Here is a 19874-nt window from a genome sequence, read left to right as displayed (position 1 = left end):
GCGCGCAGAGCTTGCCGGTCTCTTGTAGTCGGGGCGTCAAGATGGAGTCTCAGGGGCAGCCATGTTTGACGGGGCTCCCAGAAGCCGGTACAGGGGCAGAAGAGAACACGTTAGACCGCGGTATTACCTTCCCTACCTTACACGATACCTACGTTACACCTTGCACCTAAACCTGAACACAACCGTACTCTTACCGTACGAGTCGAGTACCAGTTTTTGGTGAACAATATTCGATACTCTGGTTATAAAAGAACATGACTATTTGGGCATTTTGATTGATTCCTTACGATACGAAGGGGTACCGAAAACTCTTTAGACTAAAGACCGGGCTTGCAAGTTTGTTGTCGTGCTGTTTTTAGCGTCGACTGGAAATTTTAGCATGTTGAACTACAGTAAACTCCCGCGTATAATAAACTAGAGATTAAGAACCTATAGACTGAAATTAAGCATATTAAGCACACTATTTATATAAGAACCTAATCAGCTTGTTAAGGGAAAAAGATCACTAAAATGTTGATTTAATTTCTGGATGATATAACTTAGTAACTGAAAACATCTAAGGACAGACAAAAAAATGTATACTTTTCATAAATGTTTGGTACATTGCCTATATCATGGGCTTATGTAGTGTTCAGCATTGATTATGTTATTGTCAAAGTTAGCAAGTATTACTTACTATTATATACTGACTAGTGACTGATAAGAACCGATTTAGAACCTAAATAGCCTGATTTTTCAAATGGTACCAATTTATAAGAACCTGTTCAGCCTGATCTTATAATTCTTGTTTTTATATGCAGGTGTTTACTGTAGTTCAATGCATTTCCTTGCCTTTAGGGTTCCATCACGGTTCTTCTCTTAGAGATCCAGCATTTCATGTTTTCATTAAGTTTATATTGCTTTGGACATTGCTACTACGTTTCAAGTTCCAAATTTCCTCACTGTGCCCTTTCTGATAAGCAGATAGTCAAGTTTTTCTTTGGCCCCAGTGTGACAAGTTACAGATTTAACTTCTATGTATCGAAATACACCTTTTTTAAATAGAAAAATTGCTCTAAACACACATAAAATGACATATATTGAGTTAACTGGAAAGCCCCCTCCCCTCTTGTATACACCTATTTCAAATAAGCTTCGCACTGAAGAATCCATGTTATATATTTGTTTTTAAGAAAATGAAACAGAGGAGGACAAGAAAGAGGCACAGGAACCAGTTGTTGACGAGAGCTTTTTGCCTCCAAAGAAGAGAAGAAAAGGAAGCGGGGGTGAGGTGGTCTGGGACCCATCATGTTATGGGTCTAAACCATGTGAGAAGAAGCACTTTGAGGGGGGCCAGTCTACACCATCAGACTCTCAGAATGTCCAGGCAGAGATAAGAGCTGGTTCATCATTATGCACAGAGCAGGAAATATGTGGCATTACACACCAACAACAGAATCATCTTGGAGATGATCACTGTGGAATAAATGTCATAAGAGACGAAGAGCAACATTTATTATCCACACAACAAGAAGACATCTCATCAGAGATGCAGCATGTAGCCACTCAAAAAGTCACCATCTCACCAGATCAGCGTAAAGGTGACAGAGTGATAAAACCTGAACGTGCTGAAACTCAATCCGGGAGGTTGCTAGGAGACAGTGATGATACTGACAGACCAGCAGATAATATGTTGACCGTCAATAGATCAAATTGGCAGGCAAACAACTTCAATACACAACCTCTTATTTTGCACATTGGCCCTGAGCAACAACTAGTGCAAGGTGAGGATGCTACTGGAGATAATCTTGAATCCTGTCAAGCCAGAGAGGATTGTACAGATTTACAAAGTCAGCACGATGAGAGGCAAGAGTGGGATTCTCCAATGCAAGAGGATCAATTCCAGTCCCAGCCGGACAATGCTGTTGGCTTGAGTTATGCGTTTGAGGGACTAGAAGGCCAAGGTGAGTCCTGTGCAAACAGGATGGGCAATTATCACAAATACCCAAAGCATGTATCCAGGAAGTTGGTGGAAGGGGGGTGGTGCATATGGAGAGCCAAGTGTGTGAAGCCAACAAAAATCTGTCGCATCACCTCTGACAAAGCATTATCATATGGAAAGATATTTTTTTACAGTTCTTCAATAATTATTTTTTCTTGTTCTTTAATTTAATACTAAATGCTTGGAAAAGCTAGCTTCCTGCAATGTTTCAGCAACTTTACTGTTAGCCATAGAGAGTGCTGAAACTGTTCCTTGATATTTTCTGTCAATTGTTAATAAATCCTAACACTTTTCCTTAATATTTTCTATTACTATTGATTAATCCTCACTCTTTCTCTTAAATATGTTTTTTGCATAATTAAATATCTTTTTCCCCTATTTTTGGGGGTGTCTACAAAATAAAGACCTAAAACCTAAAACCTAATACCTAAACCCTGTTACCCCAAAAGGTACGACCACTTGGCCCACTTTTTACCAAAATTGAATTTTTTTTCTCTGTGATGAAAACTTTCTACAACTCGACACAACTAGAACATGAAACAATTTTTCCCGTATAAAGTTAGCGGGCAATTAAGATTTTTTCTGAGTTTATCTGCGTTTTAAGAAACAACTATCTGGAAACACAAGTAGTGCTTTTTCCCTATTTTCCAATTAGAAAAAACACAAATTGAACCAGCTAATTTTCTCATATGGATCACTGATTCCACATGAAACTTCCACGCTTTGTAGCCATTTTGGGAAACAAGGTAGGCTAAGTAATAACGGCAATATTTAGGGGGTTGTTGCTTTTGGGGTCACAGGTTTTAGGTTTTAGGTCTTCGTTTTGTGGACACCCCTATTTTTTTTCTTTCCAGATGTGCAGCATCTAGAGTCGGATCATCAAGGTCGACCGCTGACCATGAAGCTAGACCTGGACCAGCTACAACTTTTAAATGTGGGGGCAGTTGAATACATGGAGACATTGCCAACAACCCTGGTGACATCGCCAGATGGGGATAAGACTGCCCTTGCTGCTTGTGAACAGCATTCAGGTAGAGCATGGTTAATAGAGAAAGACTTAGTACTGAGTATATTTAACAATTATACCATTTTCATTGAGGTGGATTGTGGCAAAATATCTACTGAGAGCCGAAGGCTCAAGGTTGATCTTTTTAAAGCCACTATCTGCCGAAATGGAAATGGTATAATTGTTTTAGTATAATGTGAGGATGACCAGTAACACTCAAGTTACTTTATTTGGGATTTTATTTGCAACTGTATTTTTTTTCAAGGTGTTGTTTTCCTCTAGATTCAGATTGCAAGAATGACAAAGTAGCACCTAAGCAGCAAACTATCCTCTTCCATACAGGCCAGGCTGGCAAGGCCGGGGAGGGAATCTCCATTCAGGTTTACCCTCAGACCCAGGGCATCTCCCTTGTAACATCTACAGGGATCCAAATAGCAGAAATGGGCTCATTCTCCACCCACGTACCAGCAATACTAACAGAGGGCGATGCAGACGAATCAGAGATACCTTCCACTTTAACAGAGCAATTCCATGTGGTGACGACAAGCTCTGCCCTGGCTAGCCAGACAACAGCAGGCGAGTCTCTTGGTGCCATGATGCAAGGAGGGGAATTGGGTCGGGGCATGGTACTGACGGACCATCAGCAAGTCCTAATTAGTGGGATGATAGTGCCAGGAATGGCACCTGGTCAAGCTGTCCACATCAGTCTACCACAGACAGCCCAAACAGTGGTTGATGGACAGATTGAGATGGCACAGAGTTCAGATGATGCAACATTGAGTCAGGTATGTTAGTGTGGCTTAGGCTTGCAAGACTCCCAGAATCTCCAAGAACCTTAAGAATCTACAATTTTCATTTTTATTTGTCATATACCTCCATTTCTCTTTTTTTTTCAGAAGTCAGTTTAATGCTTATTAATTCATTTACTTTTTTAGGAAGGCAACAGTGGCAGTGGTAAAGTCCATGTTTGCCCTCATCCCGACTGCAAGAAAGTGTGTCAAAGAGCCCATAGACTCAAGCTACACATGCTCTCACATACAGGTGAACGGCCATATAAGGTGAGGGGTTACCCTTAAACACGAGGTTCTGCTATAAAAGGGAAAGCTCCTCCCAGCCCAGGGCTCAAATTTTCAATTAGAATCAGATTACTGCCATGCTAGCGGTCACAAATTATAAAAATTGCTCATCTATGAGCTTCAGTCTATATATGAGCTTCAGTCAGTTTGAATAAAAGTTTTTTGCACAGGTAACAAGACAGTTGTGTTACGAGATTGATCAATTAATGATTTGCTGATCACTCACGTTTATCCTTAATCTAACTGATATGCATAAATTATTTTCAAGCTGTGATGATAATGCCCTTAATTTAGAGCGCACACAGCTTGGTATAGCTTTATTTTTTTTTATAAATAGAAACATTTTAGGTTGATAAGTCTAGGATTGGTATTTAATTTGGTTTAGAATATAAAATTTGAATTTAGCAAGCATTTGTCCTGACATGTTGAATTTTATTGATTGCTTATTGATAACTGATTGTTTTTTAGCCTGGGGGTGGGAGGAACTTTCCCTTTTATAGTGGAACCTTGTGTTTAAGCTCATAAACTCAGACTTTATATTATACTCTCATACACAGGAAATATAAGGTGAGGCATGTACCCTTAAAGCAGCAATATCATCAGTTTACTTCCAGTTGAATACATATAGCCATCCCTGATTATTTTTAAAGGAAAACGCGAAAAATGTTTCAGAATTCTAAAAGCAGTGTGTCTATTAGAAGTCTCTTTGAAGATGTGATCGATAATCTAGAGCGGATGGCCTATAAAATAGTGCATTTAAATATATTATTTTGCCGGATGAGGTTTCCATCCGCCCTCCGGAAGTAAACTGGTGACAAAGCCACACCCTATATACAAAAGGCACAGGAAAGTGAGAGTTGTCCATTTATAGGTTGTAGACTTTACATGCTAAATCTACTATATCCACTATATCTATTGTTCAGCTCTGTTGCACTAAATGCTTCTATTGTACAGCCCTCTTTATATCAATTTTTCCATATCTTCTAGTGTCCTCATGAAGGCTGTGAATGGGCCTTCACAACAGCGTACAAGCTCAAGCGCCATGAGCGAGGTCATACTGGCGAGAGACCTTTTCCGGTAATAGCATAAATATCCAGACTTCATAGTTATTTGCACACATTTTTAAAGATCCTGGGGATGAGGGATGGAGAAGGGGGGACCTTTCCAAAGGGGGTGTGGTGGGGGACCATCTCAAAGGGGGTGGGAAGGGAAAACCTTCCCAAAGGGTGTGTGGTGGGAGACCATCTTAAAGTGGGTGGGATGAGAAAACCTTCCCAATGGGGGTGTGGTGGGAGACCATCTTAAAGTGGGTGGGATGGGAAAACCTTCCCAATCGGGGTGTGGTGGGAGACCATCTTAAAGTGGGTGGGATGGGAAAACCTTCCCAATGGGGGTGTGGTGGGAGACCATCTTAAAGTGGGTGGGATGGGAAAACCTTCCCAATGGGGGTGTGGTGGGAGACCATCTTAAAGTGGGTGGGATGGGAAAACCTTCCCAATGGGGGTGTGGTGGGAGACCATCTTAAAGTGGGTGGGATGGGAAAACCTTCCCAATGGGGGTGTGGTGGGGGACCATCTCAAAGGGGGTGGGATGGGAAAACCTTCCCAATGGGGGTGTGGTGGGAGACCATCTTAAAGTGGGTGGGATGGGAAAACCTTCCCAATGGGGGTGTGGTGGGAGACCATCTTAAAGTGGGTGGGATGGGAAAACCTTCCCAATGGGGGTGTGGTGGGAGACCATCTTAAAGTGGGTGGGATGGGAAAACCTTCCCAAAGGGGGTGTGGTGGGAGACCATCTTAAAGTGGGTGGGATGGGAAAACCTTCCCAAAGGGGGTGTGGTGGGAGACCATCTTAATGTGGGTGGGATGGGAAAACCTTCCCAATGGGGGTGTGGTGGGAGACCATCTTAAAGTGGGTGGGAAGGGAAAACCTTCCCAAAGGGGGTGTGGTGGGAGACCATCTTAAAGTGGGTGGGATGGGAAAACCTTCCCAAAGGGGGTGTGGTGGGGGACCATCTTAAAGTGGGTGGGAAGGGAAAACCTTCCCAAAGGGGGTGTGGTGGGAGACCATCTTAAAGTGGGTGGGATGGGAAAACCTTCCCAATGGGGGTGTGGTGGGAGACCATCTTAAAGTGGGTGGGATGGGAAAACCTTCCCAATGGGGGTGTGGTGGGAGACCATCTTAAAGTGGGTGGGAAGGGAAAACCTTCCCAAAGGGGGTGTGGTGGGAGACCATCTCAAAGTGGGTGGGATGGGAAAACCTTCCCAATGGGGGTGTGGTGGGGGACCATCTTAAAGTGGGTGGGAAGGGAAAACCTTCCCAATGGGGGTGTGGTGGGGGACCATCTTAAAGTGGGTGGGAAGGGAAAACCTTCCCAAAGGGGGTGTGGTGGGGGACCATCTTAAAGTGGGTGGGATGGGAAAACCTTCCCAATGGGGGTGTGGTGGGGGACCATCTTAAAGTGGGTGGGATGGGAAAACCTTCCCAAAGAGGGGAGGGTCGAAACATCCCAAGGAAGAGGCCTCAATATGTAAAACATATATGGCAGGGGGACAGTGAGTAAATTTGTGGATTGGAGCTGCCATTCATTGGATAATCAATGTGCCGCCTGTTGTCAGTTCAATACCAGTGGAACACAATTAAACCTTTTTTTCTTTACTTGTTTATCGTGCCTCAGTGTCCTGAGAAAGGCTGCGGCAGGCGATTTACTACTGCGTACAACCTTAAGACTCACATCCGCGCACACAGACGAACTAACTCTATCGCGTGTAACTACGAGGGTTGTGATAAAGCCTTTCCTACCCTGCACAAGTTACGAGTACATGAGCGCAAACATGAGCTGCAAGACAAGCCGTATAAGTGTGAGGTAAGATCTCATATAGCCTGCGTTTGCCAAGTAGCTGATTTTTTTTTTTTGTTTCCATAGAATGATGGCTTTGTTGTATCTCCAGGCAAATTAGCAGAACCGAATTATTAGCAGAACACCATTATTGTTATAAGAAATCAGAAATTAGAAACGAATAATGCTCTTATAGCCATTGATTTTTTTGGATGGTGTGTTTCAGTCGATGTGAGTGATAAAAATCATTACCTCGTACGGTGCGTTTTTTCCTTGTAAGGTTGGGTAATATTTGTTTTTTAATAAACTGATTTCTCAACCAATAAGAGCCAATAGACTCGCGTTATCGTTTTTCTTGTAGGGTCAAGGGTTGTGCAAGGTGTTATTATCTCGTGCTTACTCTTTGTCTTTCTTTGTTTATCGAGGGTAGCATATTTAACCGAATATACAGTTTTCTAACATATGGCCCTCGGTTAGTAAGCACTGTCACTGGGGGTGGTCACTGCCAGAGGGTTTATTGCGTCCCCAGTGGTTCTTTTACGTCCCTTCGGTTCAGGTTAGTGAAGTTCAGCTTGAAGAGACGGGACCTCCGGTTTAGTGTCCTTATCCAAGAAGACCGGAAACACGGGAGAATTACTTCAACTCACTTTTGGCACACATTCGAATCAAAGCAGGAACCCGGAAAAAATCCCCAGTTTCAGCCAGGATTCGAACCTGGGCCACAGCGGTGAGAGGCCACCCGCGATTTTTCTTGTAAGGTTTTAGGGTCCGGTAACGTGTTATTTATTTTAGTCATACGGTTTTTCTTGTAAGGTTGATGGTTACGGTAAGGTGTTATCTCATACTTCCGGGGTTTTTCTTGTAGGTTGAAGGTTGTGGTAAGGTGTTCGCGGCCATGGGTGTCTTGACGTCACACCTCAAAAGCCATAGCGGCGAGAGACCTCACGGTTGCCCTGTGGAAGGTTGTGAGAAACGCTTCACCAAGGCATCCAAGCTGAAACTGCACATTCGCTCGCACACAGGAGAGCGACCTTTCAGCTGTGACGAGGAGGTAAGGATATTCTTGTCAGTTGATCTTAGTGTACATCCCAGAGGGTTTAAACAACACATTCCTGTCTCATCCGTCCACGAATGCTTTTGTTTTGTATTTTCAGGGTTGTGGCTGGTCTTTCACGAGTGCCTATAAGCTCAAACGTCACAAGCGTAAACATACGGGCGAGCGGCCTTTTGTTTGCTCGTGGGAAGGCTGCCACAAATCGTTCACTCGCTCCAGCCATCTTAAGACTCACGTCCTGGTTCACACCGGAGAGAAGCCGTATGTGTGCCCCGCAGATGGTGAGCACGACTTCCAAGTACTCATGTGTCTAATAAGTTCGTTTGGGCGTAATGCCTGGGTTTCACGAAATTTTAAAGAAGGCAGGATTTCATATAAACATGGATTGTTTACTCGAGCTTGGAGCACGCATGTCGAGCTAAAACGGGTCATGATAGCTACAATGGATCTATTTGTTTTATGCAACAATAAACATGTTTTCTTACGATACAATCTAGTTTTTGGGGAGCGCGCACATGCTGACGCCAAGCGTGCGTATGTCCTCTAATAACACATGGACCCTTGACCAATCAGAGCGAGCGAATTACGGGTGTCGTTGTATAAAGGGGAGAGATCAGAGATCACGTGACTGTTTGGGTGGCAAACTAGCGCGCGCTCAGGCAAAATGACAGCAACAAAAAACAACTTATTCAACGCTAAGAATTATTTTTTTTTTCAGAAAGAAATTTGTTTCATTTAAAGATTGTATTTTTTCGTCGTTCTCAGGTTTGACGGGCGCAGTCATTTCTGATTTTTTTGTTTGATCATTTTGTTTTGAATTTGCCACCCAAAAAGGTCACGTGATCTCTTAGCGCAAGTCTCCTATTTGGTGATATAATCAAAACAAGAGTTCGCCTTCTTTTAAAGGAACTGTAGACCGAAAATCTGAACATCGATTCCGGTCGTTCATCGATGAGCCCCTATTTATAAATGTCAAAGAAAAGGGGATTAACTAAAACATGTCTATGTCCAGGCTGCGGCAAAGCGTTCACTGCAGGCAGCAGCCTGAATATCCACCTGCGCAAGCACACTGGTGAGAAACCATACCGGTGTGAGGAATCGAGCTGCAACAAGGCCTACACCACTGCAGCGAACCTGCGCGCACACCAGAAACGGCACGAGAAACCCAGTCCTGCGACATCCAGTAAGAAGACCGCTGATCCAACAACAAGCACTTTTGGTAAGTATGGTGATATTGCTTCCAGCAGCATTGCATATGAACTCACAAAATATGGCTATGCGAGCACTGCAAATGAAAACACATAAATGCGGCTAGGAAGTCTGCAAATGAATGTATTTGTCAATCAAACATGCACGTATTATGATTAAAATCGGGGTGAAATGTGCGCCGGTATGAGGCTACAGTCTCGTTCACAATAAACCGGAGTTTGACCTTAAACTTGATGGAGCCACTGATGTCCAGGGTAGGTCAAACGGGCGATAGACGGCGAAACTCAAACTTGGTAGACCATTAATCTTTTGGAAATACTTTGATGTAAACTGGACTGGGAAGTGTGTTGTGTGTCTCTTTGACGTTTCACGATACTTAATTAAAGGGAAACAGAAATCAAGACGTTTAAGTTATTTAGCGTTCGAAATTTTGGGTATTCAGTGAATAAGGAAAGCACCAGTTTAGATTCCCTGAGTGTTCAAATTATTAGGGTTTTATTTTGTTGCGATTGACTACAACCTTGCTCTTTGTTTCAGACTCAGGGGCCGAGACTCTTCATACGGACTATGCGACTGCCAGTAGCGCAGGCTCACTTGTGGACAGCGATATCAGCGCTTTCCCGCCAGAAGAGTTCAGCACCACAGAAACCGGGTCCCTGTCAGCGGTCAGCGGTCATTTCTCATCGAGCATTTTTGTGAACTCTACAGGGCAACCGTTACCAACGATCAGCACATCATCCCACGAACCCGTGAACAGCACGAGAATTTCAACTCCCAATAAAATTACCTCGGACAACACCATCATCATACCCGTGTCCAGTTTTCAGTCTGGGGTGGACCACCATGTCGGATCGATTGATGTGACAGAGTTTGTAGTACGTAGCGAGCCCGCACTGCACTCTCCAGGAGTCAGCAGTAGTGTGTCAGATAAGCATGCGGGCGGTTTTGATCTGTCCATAAGTAGCATGGTCAGCCACTTGCGATGCCACCCCTCTCCCGACGGGAAACTGGTAACGAGTGACGTGCTTTCCGTACCTCACAATGGGACCGAGGCTATTCAGTTCCCAGTCCCATCGCGTGCTATAGAGTTCAGGAATCCCGTGAACCCTGAGGACCAATTTGCTCCGCCAGCCGTCATATTTCAGGTACATTTTTTTGACATTTCATAGCTTGTTTAATCGCAATTTCCGGTCCCAAACACTTTACATACCGCAGAAGTATTTGTCAAGGCGATTTGAATGACCACTCGTGGAATGTGACTAATGATTATTTGATTCTATGATCACATTGTGACAGGCAAATTGACAGTTCAGTTACGTTAACCTTGTTTTTTACTCGGACTAGACAGCCGCGCGTAAGGCTATACTCGCTGAAGTCCTCAATGTTTTTATTCCTCTCTTAAGCGTAGACTAGAGAACTGGGTGTTCGGTTATACTCACTAAAGTCCTCTATTTTTTTCTTCTAAAGGAGGACAGCATTAAGTCCGGTTCCTCAGACGCAGAAGGCGACAGCAACCAAACCTCTACCGACTTACCCTCCCCCTCAACGGCAAACACCATGCAAATCACCCTCCCGCATGACGTCATACAGATTCACTTTACCCAGCCCTCTGCGGGGGCTCCTCATGGCACGGAGATGGACGTAGAGACTGGTACGAGGAGCCATCAGCTTCAGGCGTTCGGTTCGCCATCACTAACAGATATCCCGGATGGGATGAGTAAGCCTGGACTCGACTCGTACATGGACGATCAGATGTCTCCGGACCAGGAGGACACTAACGCGGACAGTTATCCCGAGAGTACGATAAACTTACAGGATCTTAGATAACAATAACTTGCTCACAAGGGATAACAGCCATGGGATAACAAGTGATAACAGCCATGGGATAACAAGAAATAACAGCCATGGGATAACAAGGGATAACAACGTGCTCACAAGGGATAACAGCCATGGGATAACAAGGGATAACAGTCACGTGCTCACAAGGGGTAACAGCCATGAGATAACAAGGGATAACAGCCATGGGATAAGAAATAACAGCCATGGGATAACAAGGGATAACAGTAACGTGCTCACAAGGGATAACAGCCATGGGATAACAAGGGATAACAGCCATGGGATAACAAGGGATAACAACGTGCTCACAAGGGATAACAGCCATGGGATAACATGGGATAACAGTCACGTGCTCACAAGGGATAACAGCCATGAGATAACAGCCATGGGATAAGAAATAACAGCCATATGATAACAAGGGATAACAGTAACGTGCTCACAGGGGATAACAGCCATGGGATAACAAGGGATAACAGTAACGTGCTCACAAGGGATAAGAGCCATGGGATAACAAGGGATAACAGCCATGGGCTAACAAGGGATGACAGCCATGGGCTAACAAGGGATGACAGCCATGGGCTAAAAATGGATAACAGTCATGGGGTTAACAATGGATGACAGCCATGGGCTAACAAGAGATATCAGCCATGGGCTAACAATGGATTAAAACTGCTATGATAACAGCTATGATAACATAGACTAACAAGGGCAGTAATGAGATAACAAGGGATAACAGCCAAAGTGATAACAGCTATGGGCTGATGGGGGTTACTGATATGGACTGTTATCTACAAATTACAGCACCTTCCATCAGGAGGTTGCTTATTGGACAATACTGTCAACAGACAAAAGTGGATCGCAGGCGAAAGCGTAGGGGAGTCTTGACATAACAGCTGGCCAATAAAGTTTTCGGGGAATTAATGCAAATGCATGGAAATGAAGATAAAACATTCGTCAATCAATCGATCCACAAAGTTAGAATTCTCCATTACTCTCTGAATAATTGTAAATAATCGTGAAAAAAAGTAAACGAATACGAGACATGTTGAGTCCACACATTTATGCCACACATAGATATTTCGGGATTTTTCTTTAGCTATTCGGGCATTTTACATTCTTTACATTGTTGTCTTACTAAGTGCAATGTACATCGGCCTTGCCAGGGGCGCTATAAAGAATGCTATAAAGAGATTTACTCCAAGATGATTCCTTTGGTGCGCTATCTACCCAACAATGTCAGATATTTACTCCAAGATGATTCCTTTGGTGCGCTATCTACTCCACAATGTCAGCTGTTTACATTGGTGGCAGAGTCTATAGTTTTGAGCGAATATTTATTTAAGTATAATATTATATATGGAAAAGTCTGCGCCTAGTTCCTAAAGGGTAAATGGCGGTGTCAAAACGCTCTCCTCCTTTGAAAAAGAAGTGATCTCATGGTACATTAACAGCGAATGAGAAAATTCGCAGTCGCCCTATATTTACATTTTGCACAGACTTTGAAGAAATCTCTGCCAACTTGATACTATGAGTACTGTCCTAAAAAAGTCTTTTTTCTTGGAAGCCCCGTGTAGACGGGAGAATTAAAACCTAATCCTTGGCCTACAAAAGTATAAACAATTTAAAACGTGTCTTGTGTTTGGTAATACTTATTAACCTCCTATATACCCTCGAGAAACCTCTACGGTGGCTCTGCTTTGAAAAGGAGATATCTCCTTTACAAACATGATCGAAAATATACTTATTGTATTAGTAAAGAGGCTTTCCTCCTCGCTAATACAAAACCTTTAGTTAAAAAAAGCCCCTCAGTCGAGTCGTGAAGGGTACTTTGCGACGTGAAGCTTATTTTAAAACATTCAATCGTTAATTAATAGGTCGGAGGCACCTTTGACGACATAACTACATGGGGAGGGCCATCTATACAACACCCATTTCATTACTATGAAAATAGCGACGGCTATAACACGATGCGTGACACAGGTAAAATGTAATAAACCGTTATGATATAACGATTTAGTACATTGTCTTAATTTTCGGCGCAACGGAAACGTCTCTTATCGGAATCTGTAAAGTTCTTAAGTCACTCTCGTGATAGAATCGTTAAATTCACCGGCAAGTGAGCTTGATTCTCCGGGTCGCTTTCTTTTTCGGCCACTTAAGTAAAAAGCTGATGTTGAGCCTCTTGCCTTTCTTGCTGCCGATGATAAGCAGGGGCTTCTTCATGATCTTGCCGTTAGCTTTGGAAATGATGTCACAGCTATTGGCATCGAAGGGCAGTCGTAGACGGAGAGGCTTCCGAGACTTCGTGACGTCACCCTTGAGTACCTTGAGTACCTTCACCTTCAGAACCGTCAGATTATTGCCCTTGGGCGCGCGCTTGGGGTGTTCCTGGAGCCGAGCCTTGATAGCTGAAAGGAAAGCAAAGGGTACTTATAAGATCGCGTGTAAACGAGTCTTCATAGCTAAAAGGGTTAAAAAAAGGAACTTATAATACGCTTTTTTTTATTTTAAGAACATGCTAAAAACATGCCGAGGCTCAGATAGCAGAAAAAACTATTTCTGTTCTAGCCCTGATGCGTACTAAAATGCAGGATCAAATTGTTCTCATAGTGACAACCTTATTATTGCTATTGATCATTAGTGTAACTCTCTTCCTAATAATTCATTGGGTATTAAATTCTTATATACATCTAAATTTAAGAACACCGTTAAGAACACATTCAGCCTTAAAAATGTCCCAAAAATAAGAACGGCCAAGCCTCATTTAAAAATTAGATGTTCTTATAAAAAAGATTGTTTCGAGGGTGGAAACAAATGGTATTTATCAAATCACGCATGTAAACGAGTCTTGATAGCTGAAAGGGTAAACAAAAGGTACTTATAATATCGCGTGTGGAAACAAATGGTATTTATTAAATCACGCATTTAAAAGAGTCTTGATAGCAGAAGGGTAAAAAAAAAATGTATTTGTTATATTCGCACGTGTAGACGAACGAGCCTTGATAGCAGAAGGGTAAACAAAATATGTTTGTTATATCCGCGCGTGTAGACGAACAAGCTTTGATAGTAGGTAAACTTTAAGCCAAAGACAGTGTCTCGTGACGTGTTGGCAGACTGCTCTTTCTGGCCTCAAAAAGTCAAATTCTATTCATATCTTTTCCAGATGCATAAAATGCCGCACAGGGGCGACGCCCTTTAGATTACCTACGGCGGACGAACGGATGTTTCTTTACCATTTTACCGTCTTATCGTTCATAATCGTGTCGTTTGGGATATTAAGTTGTTTGTATCAACATGGGACATACGGCTCTAGAGATTACACGATCATAATCTCAGCTTAATCACTGATCTCCAGAGGCCTGAATCCTCTTGAAGAAATACGCAAGACAGTAAACTTTTACAGAACAGCGCAAACTAGAACAGAAACATCGAAATACGCACACAGCGTACAGCGCAAACTTTTTCATACAAGCCAAAAATTAAAAAAAAACAAATTCGCGTTTAATATTTCCCTCCGGCTCCCCCCTCTCCCTGTTTAAATATGCAAACACGATTTTTCAGGAAAACACTTAAAACGCGATAAAACTTGAAAAATTCTTCGGCGCCGTAAGATTGCTAGACGATTCTTTTTAAAACGAATGCTCTAGCACTGTTGAGTCGCCAAAGAAATACCGCCTAAAGGCAAAACCCTGGGGAAAATAGCCTCCGACAATCAAGAGCAAGGAGAAAAGAGCGTATAAGTAATTTAAGATATGGGTCACCCTCATTCTTTCGTTAATCATAGTATTGACTCCGCTGTCGAGGTTATCTGTCACGGCCTTCACTTTCTCTTTAGCACAGCAGATAATGGCTGTTTGGCTGCTGTGCTGTTTCTATGCGCAAAAATTTTTTACTTATCTACTAGGTATAGAGAAGACGACTCTATCGAAAACCTCTAGTCCGTCCTCACTGTTAGAACTGCCTTGGTGCTGTACAGAGGTCGTATAAGACAATGACCCCCTGGTGTTCTGTTTGTGCGTGGTTATTGCTCACCGAAGTTCCCGTTGCAGTACTTGATGCGAGCCTCGTCTTCGTTGACCTTGTCGTCATCACCGCCGCAAACTGAAGGCGTGCTAGGGGCTGCAAGTTATACCAGCGATTACTTATACATTCAAAGGGGCCCTTTCTTACCCGTGAAAATGTCGATAAGAATGTCACGCGCCCTAAGCCCGAGGGTCTTAAACAAATTCCACATTCCATTAAAATATACAACAAGAAACGTATTAAAATAATACTCAGGTATCTATAACCAATCTAGAAAACACTAAATCACTATCAGTTTAGACTTTATATTAATTTCATGTGTGTCAGAAAAGCGATAAGAGTTGAATGTTGTGGCCGGAAACTAGTGTCTGAATATATAGCGTCAAAATCGAATCTCGTCGATTGTTGGCTTAAAGTCACCGTTATCTTTTTAAAAGATTTAGCCTCTATCCAGTTATTGCTATAAGGCAACAAGGAATGTGGTGAAAGAGGAAAACTTGTCAGGATATCAAATCTAGTGGATGCGCCTTACTTGGCGGGCTTGAGGTCTTACTTGTCGGGTTTGGGGTCTCGGGGAGTGGAACACACATCATGTCGTCCTTGAGGTATTTACTGCAGTCGAACATCGCCGGCCACGAATAGTTGTGGATCTTCATCACGGGTTCACAAGAGTCTCTCACAGACGTACACAGAGAGTGGCAAGGTGGCACTGGGTACGAAATTTGTTGCACGCAGACTGGCATGAACACAGAGCAAAGAAACACTTTTAAATGTGGACTGCAGCCAGAGCCTACGAGCGGAGCCCATGGGACAAGTTGTGTGCGAACTTCAGCAAGATTATCATGACCAAGTGCGTTCGGCAGCATTATCTTGTTGTATCCTCGAGTAAGGTTGGCGCACATTAAATCTTTCTCTCTTGATATTTCGAAGCATTTCACCGCTCTGTAGCTCGAATAACTTTCACAAAGATGGAAGAGAGTCAGAAAACACAAGGCCTTTAGCAGCGGGGCCATGTTGGCGTCGCGATGGAAGGTTCCCAAATGTGGCTAAGACGTAAATTGTCACACGATACCGCTGAAGGTCTTTAATCAGTTGACAAAGTTGGGCGGGTCGACTCGATATAATCCTTATGATTTGCAGCCTCTCACAGCGAGACAATGTCAATGCATTCGTCTTGGGACAATGAAATGCTAAACATTTGCGCGTGTCCAATGCTAACGTAGCGTAATGTCTCAGGGATAAACAATACTCAATTATGCCTTTGTAAGGTTTCTGTCAATCAGAATACAAGCTATCACAACACACCCTCGACAGCACTTAGACCCTGCGGCATTTTGGCGTCATTCTGTGCGCATCTCTGCTTCCTCGGTCCCGTTTTGAGATTGACCTGAGATCGATGGCTTAGGGGACTAGACGCAAACAAGCCGCCCCTTGCGGACGTGCAAATGCTGAATGCCATTTTTAATCATCTGTGAAATTGCATAATATCGCATCTGAGTGGTCTGGATGCGAATATAGCACGTGTGAAACTAGAAAAACTGTTGTTGTTGTAAGTTCAGCCACCAAAGCCGTCTTTGCTGGTTATTTTTCTGTGTCGTAGAATGACAGTTCCATTAACTATAAAAGAAAAGACGTGGGTTTACGGATTTCCGGCCCTTTTGGTCTTCAAACGTAAATAAAAGATTTGTCAAGGATACGAAGCTTAGAAATGTCGGAAATCTGTGTATTATAATTCAAGACCTTTCATCTAGCCTATAACAATCTGCTATATTTTGTTTGTTAATCAGATTAACTTAGTTTTAAACAGACTTATCTGGGATACCTCCCATCTAGCCTGATAGATCCGAGTTCGGTCATTTGATGGTTGAGTCAACACTTTGTTAAGTGAGGCCATTTAAAAATCTCTCTTTAGTAGACACGTCTACCTTGCTAAGGCGAAAATAGGCTTCCACCTTTTGACTGTTTTGTGCAAGGCGCTAATTAACATTGAAAAATATGTAGGCTGTGTAATTAATTACCAAATGTGTTAACTGGCTTCGAAGGCGGAGTAATCACATTAGTTTAATGCGTTTGCAATATGAAGTATGGCTGCACGGCCTAATGAAGCGTGCAAATACCTAGTAAGCTCAGTCGAAGACCCTAAAATGTATTTGAATTGATCATCGTATATTCTTTAACTTCTTCTGCTAACCTAACCAGCCTTACATATTGCATTAATTTCTACATGGATTCCTTAACAATCCCAGCAGGAGTAAGAGAGGGGAGGTGATGAATGCGCGCCCGAGTAAACTGCCTCTTTACTATGTCTGGTCGTCATTCTATGGTCATGTGGTTATATCATCATCTTTAGCTAACATTCTCCCCCTGTCAGCTTCCGGATAATAATTCTAAGTCTAAAAAACTCAAAACCGCTTTAAGTTTGGTCATATACTTTACCTACACCAGCGTACTATCGAGTACTAAGTATTGTCCAAATGCTAGAACCATGCGGCGATAAATGCAGGAAGCCATCATCGTCTGGTAACACAAAATACCTTATGTTACCTTTAATTTAAGCGACATTTTGTGCCACTTTGACTTCGTGATTTTCGTAAAAAAAACACTTTTTCCGCGATTTTGCGATTTTTGTACATATAAAAAAGCAAAACAGTTGGAATCAAAATGTGTTTCATTGTCAAAACTGTAACAAACTTACCAGCTTACCCTGGTTCCAGAGCCTCGTGCGTCTCTCTATTTAGTGGCCAACCTCGCTGGCTACTGAATAGAGAGACGCTCGGGGCTCTGGGACCAGGGTTTAACAAACTGTAACAGAAACATGCGTGAAATTATTTTTGTTCCACAAAAAACCCTTTACGGTACTACACATAAATTAGAGAACAGATTGCAAACCCCCTACCCCCACCACCATCATCACCGAAAAAAAAAATTACAAATAAAACCAAGAGAGCATAAGATATTATGCTCTTTCGATAAAACCTAGAACATGGCTCGCATTCCGCCATAGGCATCTCAAAAACAGCACGGTGGGCTAATAAGTGGTCAAAATCGGCGCTTTCGTATTCTCGCGAGCCCGCAAAAACCAGCGGTTATCCATCCAAAAACACTCGAAATTAAAAATGGCGGCAAAGGCTGTTCGAAGGAGTCTTGTCAAAACTATTGGATTTAGAAAGGAAAAAAGTAATAGTGGAAGATAAAAAACAAATCAGCAAAAAATCGAGCTTCTATGACAAGCTTGAGTCTCTCTGAAGAAATAATTTTGTCGGGGTTCGGGAAGAGCGACGCATATTTTCTTACCAATCTGTTGTCAAGGCTGCACAAGAGAGGTTGCAATGTGATTGTGTTTCTCTAGGAACGAAAATTGAGGCCCAATGGGACAGATCCCCGACAAAGGAGTCTCTGGAAGATTTCCTTAGAAAGATAAAGTCTGTGAGCATGTCGAATTATTATTTTTTTTTATTCTATCGTTTTTTAAAGCATTTATGCTCTGTGGATTCTAGCTTCAATTTTTACCAAAAGGTCCATGGTGATATTTGTAATAGAATACCTGTTATTTATTAAATAATATGTCTTACATGATGTTTTTTTTGCAAATTGATCTACATGTAACTGTTTTCCAAACATCGGTACTGTATATTTAAAAACCCTTAACATATTTTAATAACAACCTTGTACTATACAATTCGAGCATCACTCCACTTTGAACAATTTATAAAATGCTAAATTCCTATCTCAAGCATCTCATTATGACTGGGCAAGAAAGTAATTTTTATCTTGCCTTTATCTTTTCTCTAAAAAGTATATTCCTAAGCAAAAATAGTAGTATTAGAATTGTCTTTTAAATCCACTTACTCTTTTGTAGCTTGAAGCAGTCATAAAAATCCTTGATACATGAGTCCACCTTTTTCATGAAATCCTTCCAAGCTACTTGGCTTGTACTGGTGTATTTCATTAACAACTGTACAAGGGTTTAGAATACCTGTTATTGTCTGAGTGGAATCTATGATTTCTCTATTTTTATTATTCTGGATTGCTTTTACTTAAAAAAAAGCTTTATTTTTACTTGCTATTCCAAGTCCTTGTTAGCCGTCTTCCTCTTCTATGCCTTATCTTGTGAATCCCATAAAAGGTGATAACTCTATTTCATGATACCCAAAGAACTATATCAACCAAAATATATTCAACTATATCAATTAAAAAATTATATGCCCCTAGATTTTCCAAGTATTTATTAATTAAGAGTTGTGAGACTTGATTGATAGTTATTGGTGCCCTATACAGTGAGTACAGGAGAGCTTGCTTTAATTTTACAGCAGCAAAACTTTATTATTGAGTTATTTATCAATAAAAGAAGAGTTAGAAACGAAACTTCTATCTCCTACTATATAAATCACTAAGAGCAATAGAAAGCAAGACAAAAACAAACTTAGTGTAAACTAATCCTCTTTTGAATCCTGGGGGTTTTTGTTTACCCGACTATCAAAAAAACTTAAATCATAAGAAGGAACCACAGATTACCAAAAAGTGATAGAGGATGGCATAGCCACAGGTGAACATAGTTTTCCTTACATGTCCTAAAATCATTTTTGGTTTGTTGCGAACAGACACATCATTTACATAACCATTGATGCAAAGTATTTTTGTGCAGCTGTCCTTACTGCCAGACTAGGCTAAGACTAAGGACCGCTGTGGTAGAGACCATAGTCTAGTGGAAATAGAAACAGAATCTTTGAGACTGAGGAGGTGTTAAAGTGCTTCAAGAAACTGATGACAATTATTTAGGATGTTCATGATAACGTAAGTGATGCCTGTCCTTTTTGTTTTTGTCTACACATTAGTCTACTCAACTGATT

The 19874-nt window shown here is 42.0% G+C and overlaps 2 protein-coding genes across 4 annotated transcripts; one reads left to right on the top strand and one right to left on the bottom strand.

Annotated features, from left to right (window-relative positions):
• Positions 1–12044, top strand: LOC5518743. 2 transcript variants are annotated; one of them, XM_048725736.1, is made up of 12 exons: positions 1–120; positions 1173–1943; positions 2836–3012; positions 3330–3772; positions 3923–4045; positions 5051–5140; positions 6741–6929; positions 7768–7953; positions 8057–8237; positions 8969–9175; positions 9703–10310; positions 10633–12044. In XM_048725736.1, exons 1-12 carry the CDS (start codon positions 42–44, stop codon positions 10990–10992), a joined length of 3414 nt encoding a protein of 1137 aa, XP_048581693.1. In that variant the 5' UTR covers positions 1–41; the 3' UTR covers positions 10993–12044. The 2 variants fall into 2 exon arrangements, with proteins under 2 accessions (XP_048581693.1, XP_001638691.3); XM_001638641.3 differs by having other exon boundaries at positions 3270–3772.
• A 2-nt stretch (positions 12045–12046) lies between these two features.
• LOC5518742 (secreted frizzled-related protein 2) lies at positions 12047–16603 on the bottom strand. Of its 2 annotated transcripts, none has more exons than XM_032363367.2 (3): positions 15557–16603; positions 15034–15120; positions 12047–13409 (listed from the first exon to the last, which is right to left on the bottom strand). In XM_032363367.2, exons 1-3 carry the CDS (start codon positions 16035–16037, stop codon positions 13108–13110), a joined length of 870 nt encoding a protein of 289 aa, XP_032219258.1. In that variant the 5' UTR covers positions 16038–16603; the 3' UTR covers positions 12047–13107. The 2 variants fall into 2 exon arrangements, with proteins under 2 accessions (XP_032219258.1, XP_048581695.1); XM_048725738.1 differs by having other exon boundaries at positions 15578–16582.
• Positions 16604–19874: the final 3271 nt, after the last annotated feature.

Source organism: Nematostella vectensis, chromosome 3, assembly GCF_932526225.1.
Source record: "Nematostella vectensis chromosome 3, jaNemVect1.1, whole genome shotgun sequence".
NCBI classification, from domain to species: domain Eukaryota; kingdom Metazoa; phylum Cnidaria; class Anthozoa; order Actiniaria; family Edwardsiidae; genus Nematostella; species Nematostella vectensis.
Note: the sequence above shows the minus strand (reverse complement) of the source record. Positions and strands in the feature narration are given on the sequence as shown.

Coding starts and splice junctions, on each gene's coding strand:
- LOC5518743 (XM_001638641.3), top strand. CDS start 42: ATGGAGTCTCAGGGGCAGCCATGTTTGACGGGGCTCCCAGAAGCCGGT. Junction 6,930..7,767: donor ACAAGCCGTATAAGTGTGAG/GTAAGATCTCAT, acceptor TTTTTCTTGTAG/GTTGAAGGTTGTGGTAAGGT. Junction 10,311..10,632: donor CGCCAGCCGTCATATTTCAG/GTACATTTTTTT, acceptor TTTCTTCTAAAG/GAGGACAGCATTAAGTCCGG.
- LOC5518742 (XM_032363367.2), bottom strand. CDS start 16,037: ATGGCCCCGCTGCTAAAGGCCTTGTGTTTTCTGACTCTCTTCCATCTT. Junction 15,121..15,556: donor TAAGACCTCAAGCCCGCCAA/GTAAGGCGCATC, acceptor TATAACTTGCAG/CCCCTAGCACGCCTTCAGTT. Junction 13,410..15,033: donor GTACTGCAACGGGAACTTCG/GTGAGCAATAAC, acceptor CTTTCCTTTCAG/CTATCAAGGCTCGGCTCCAG.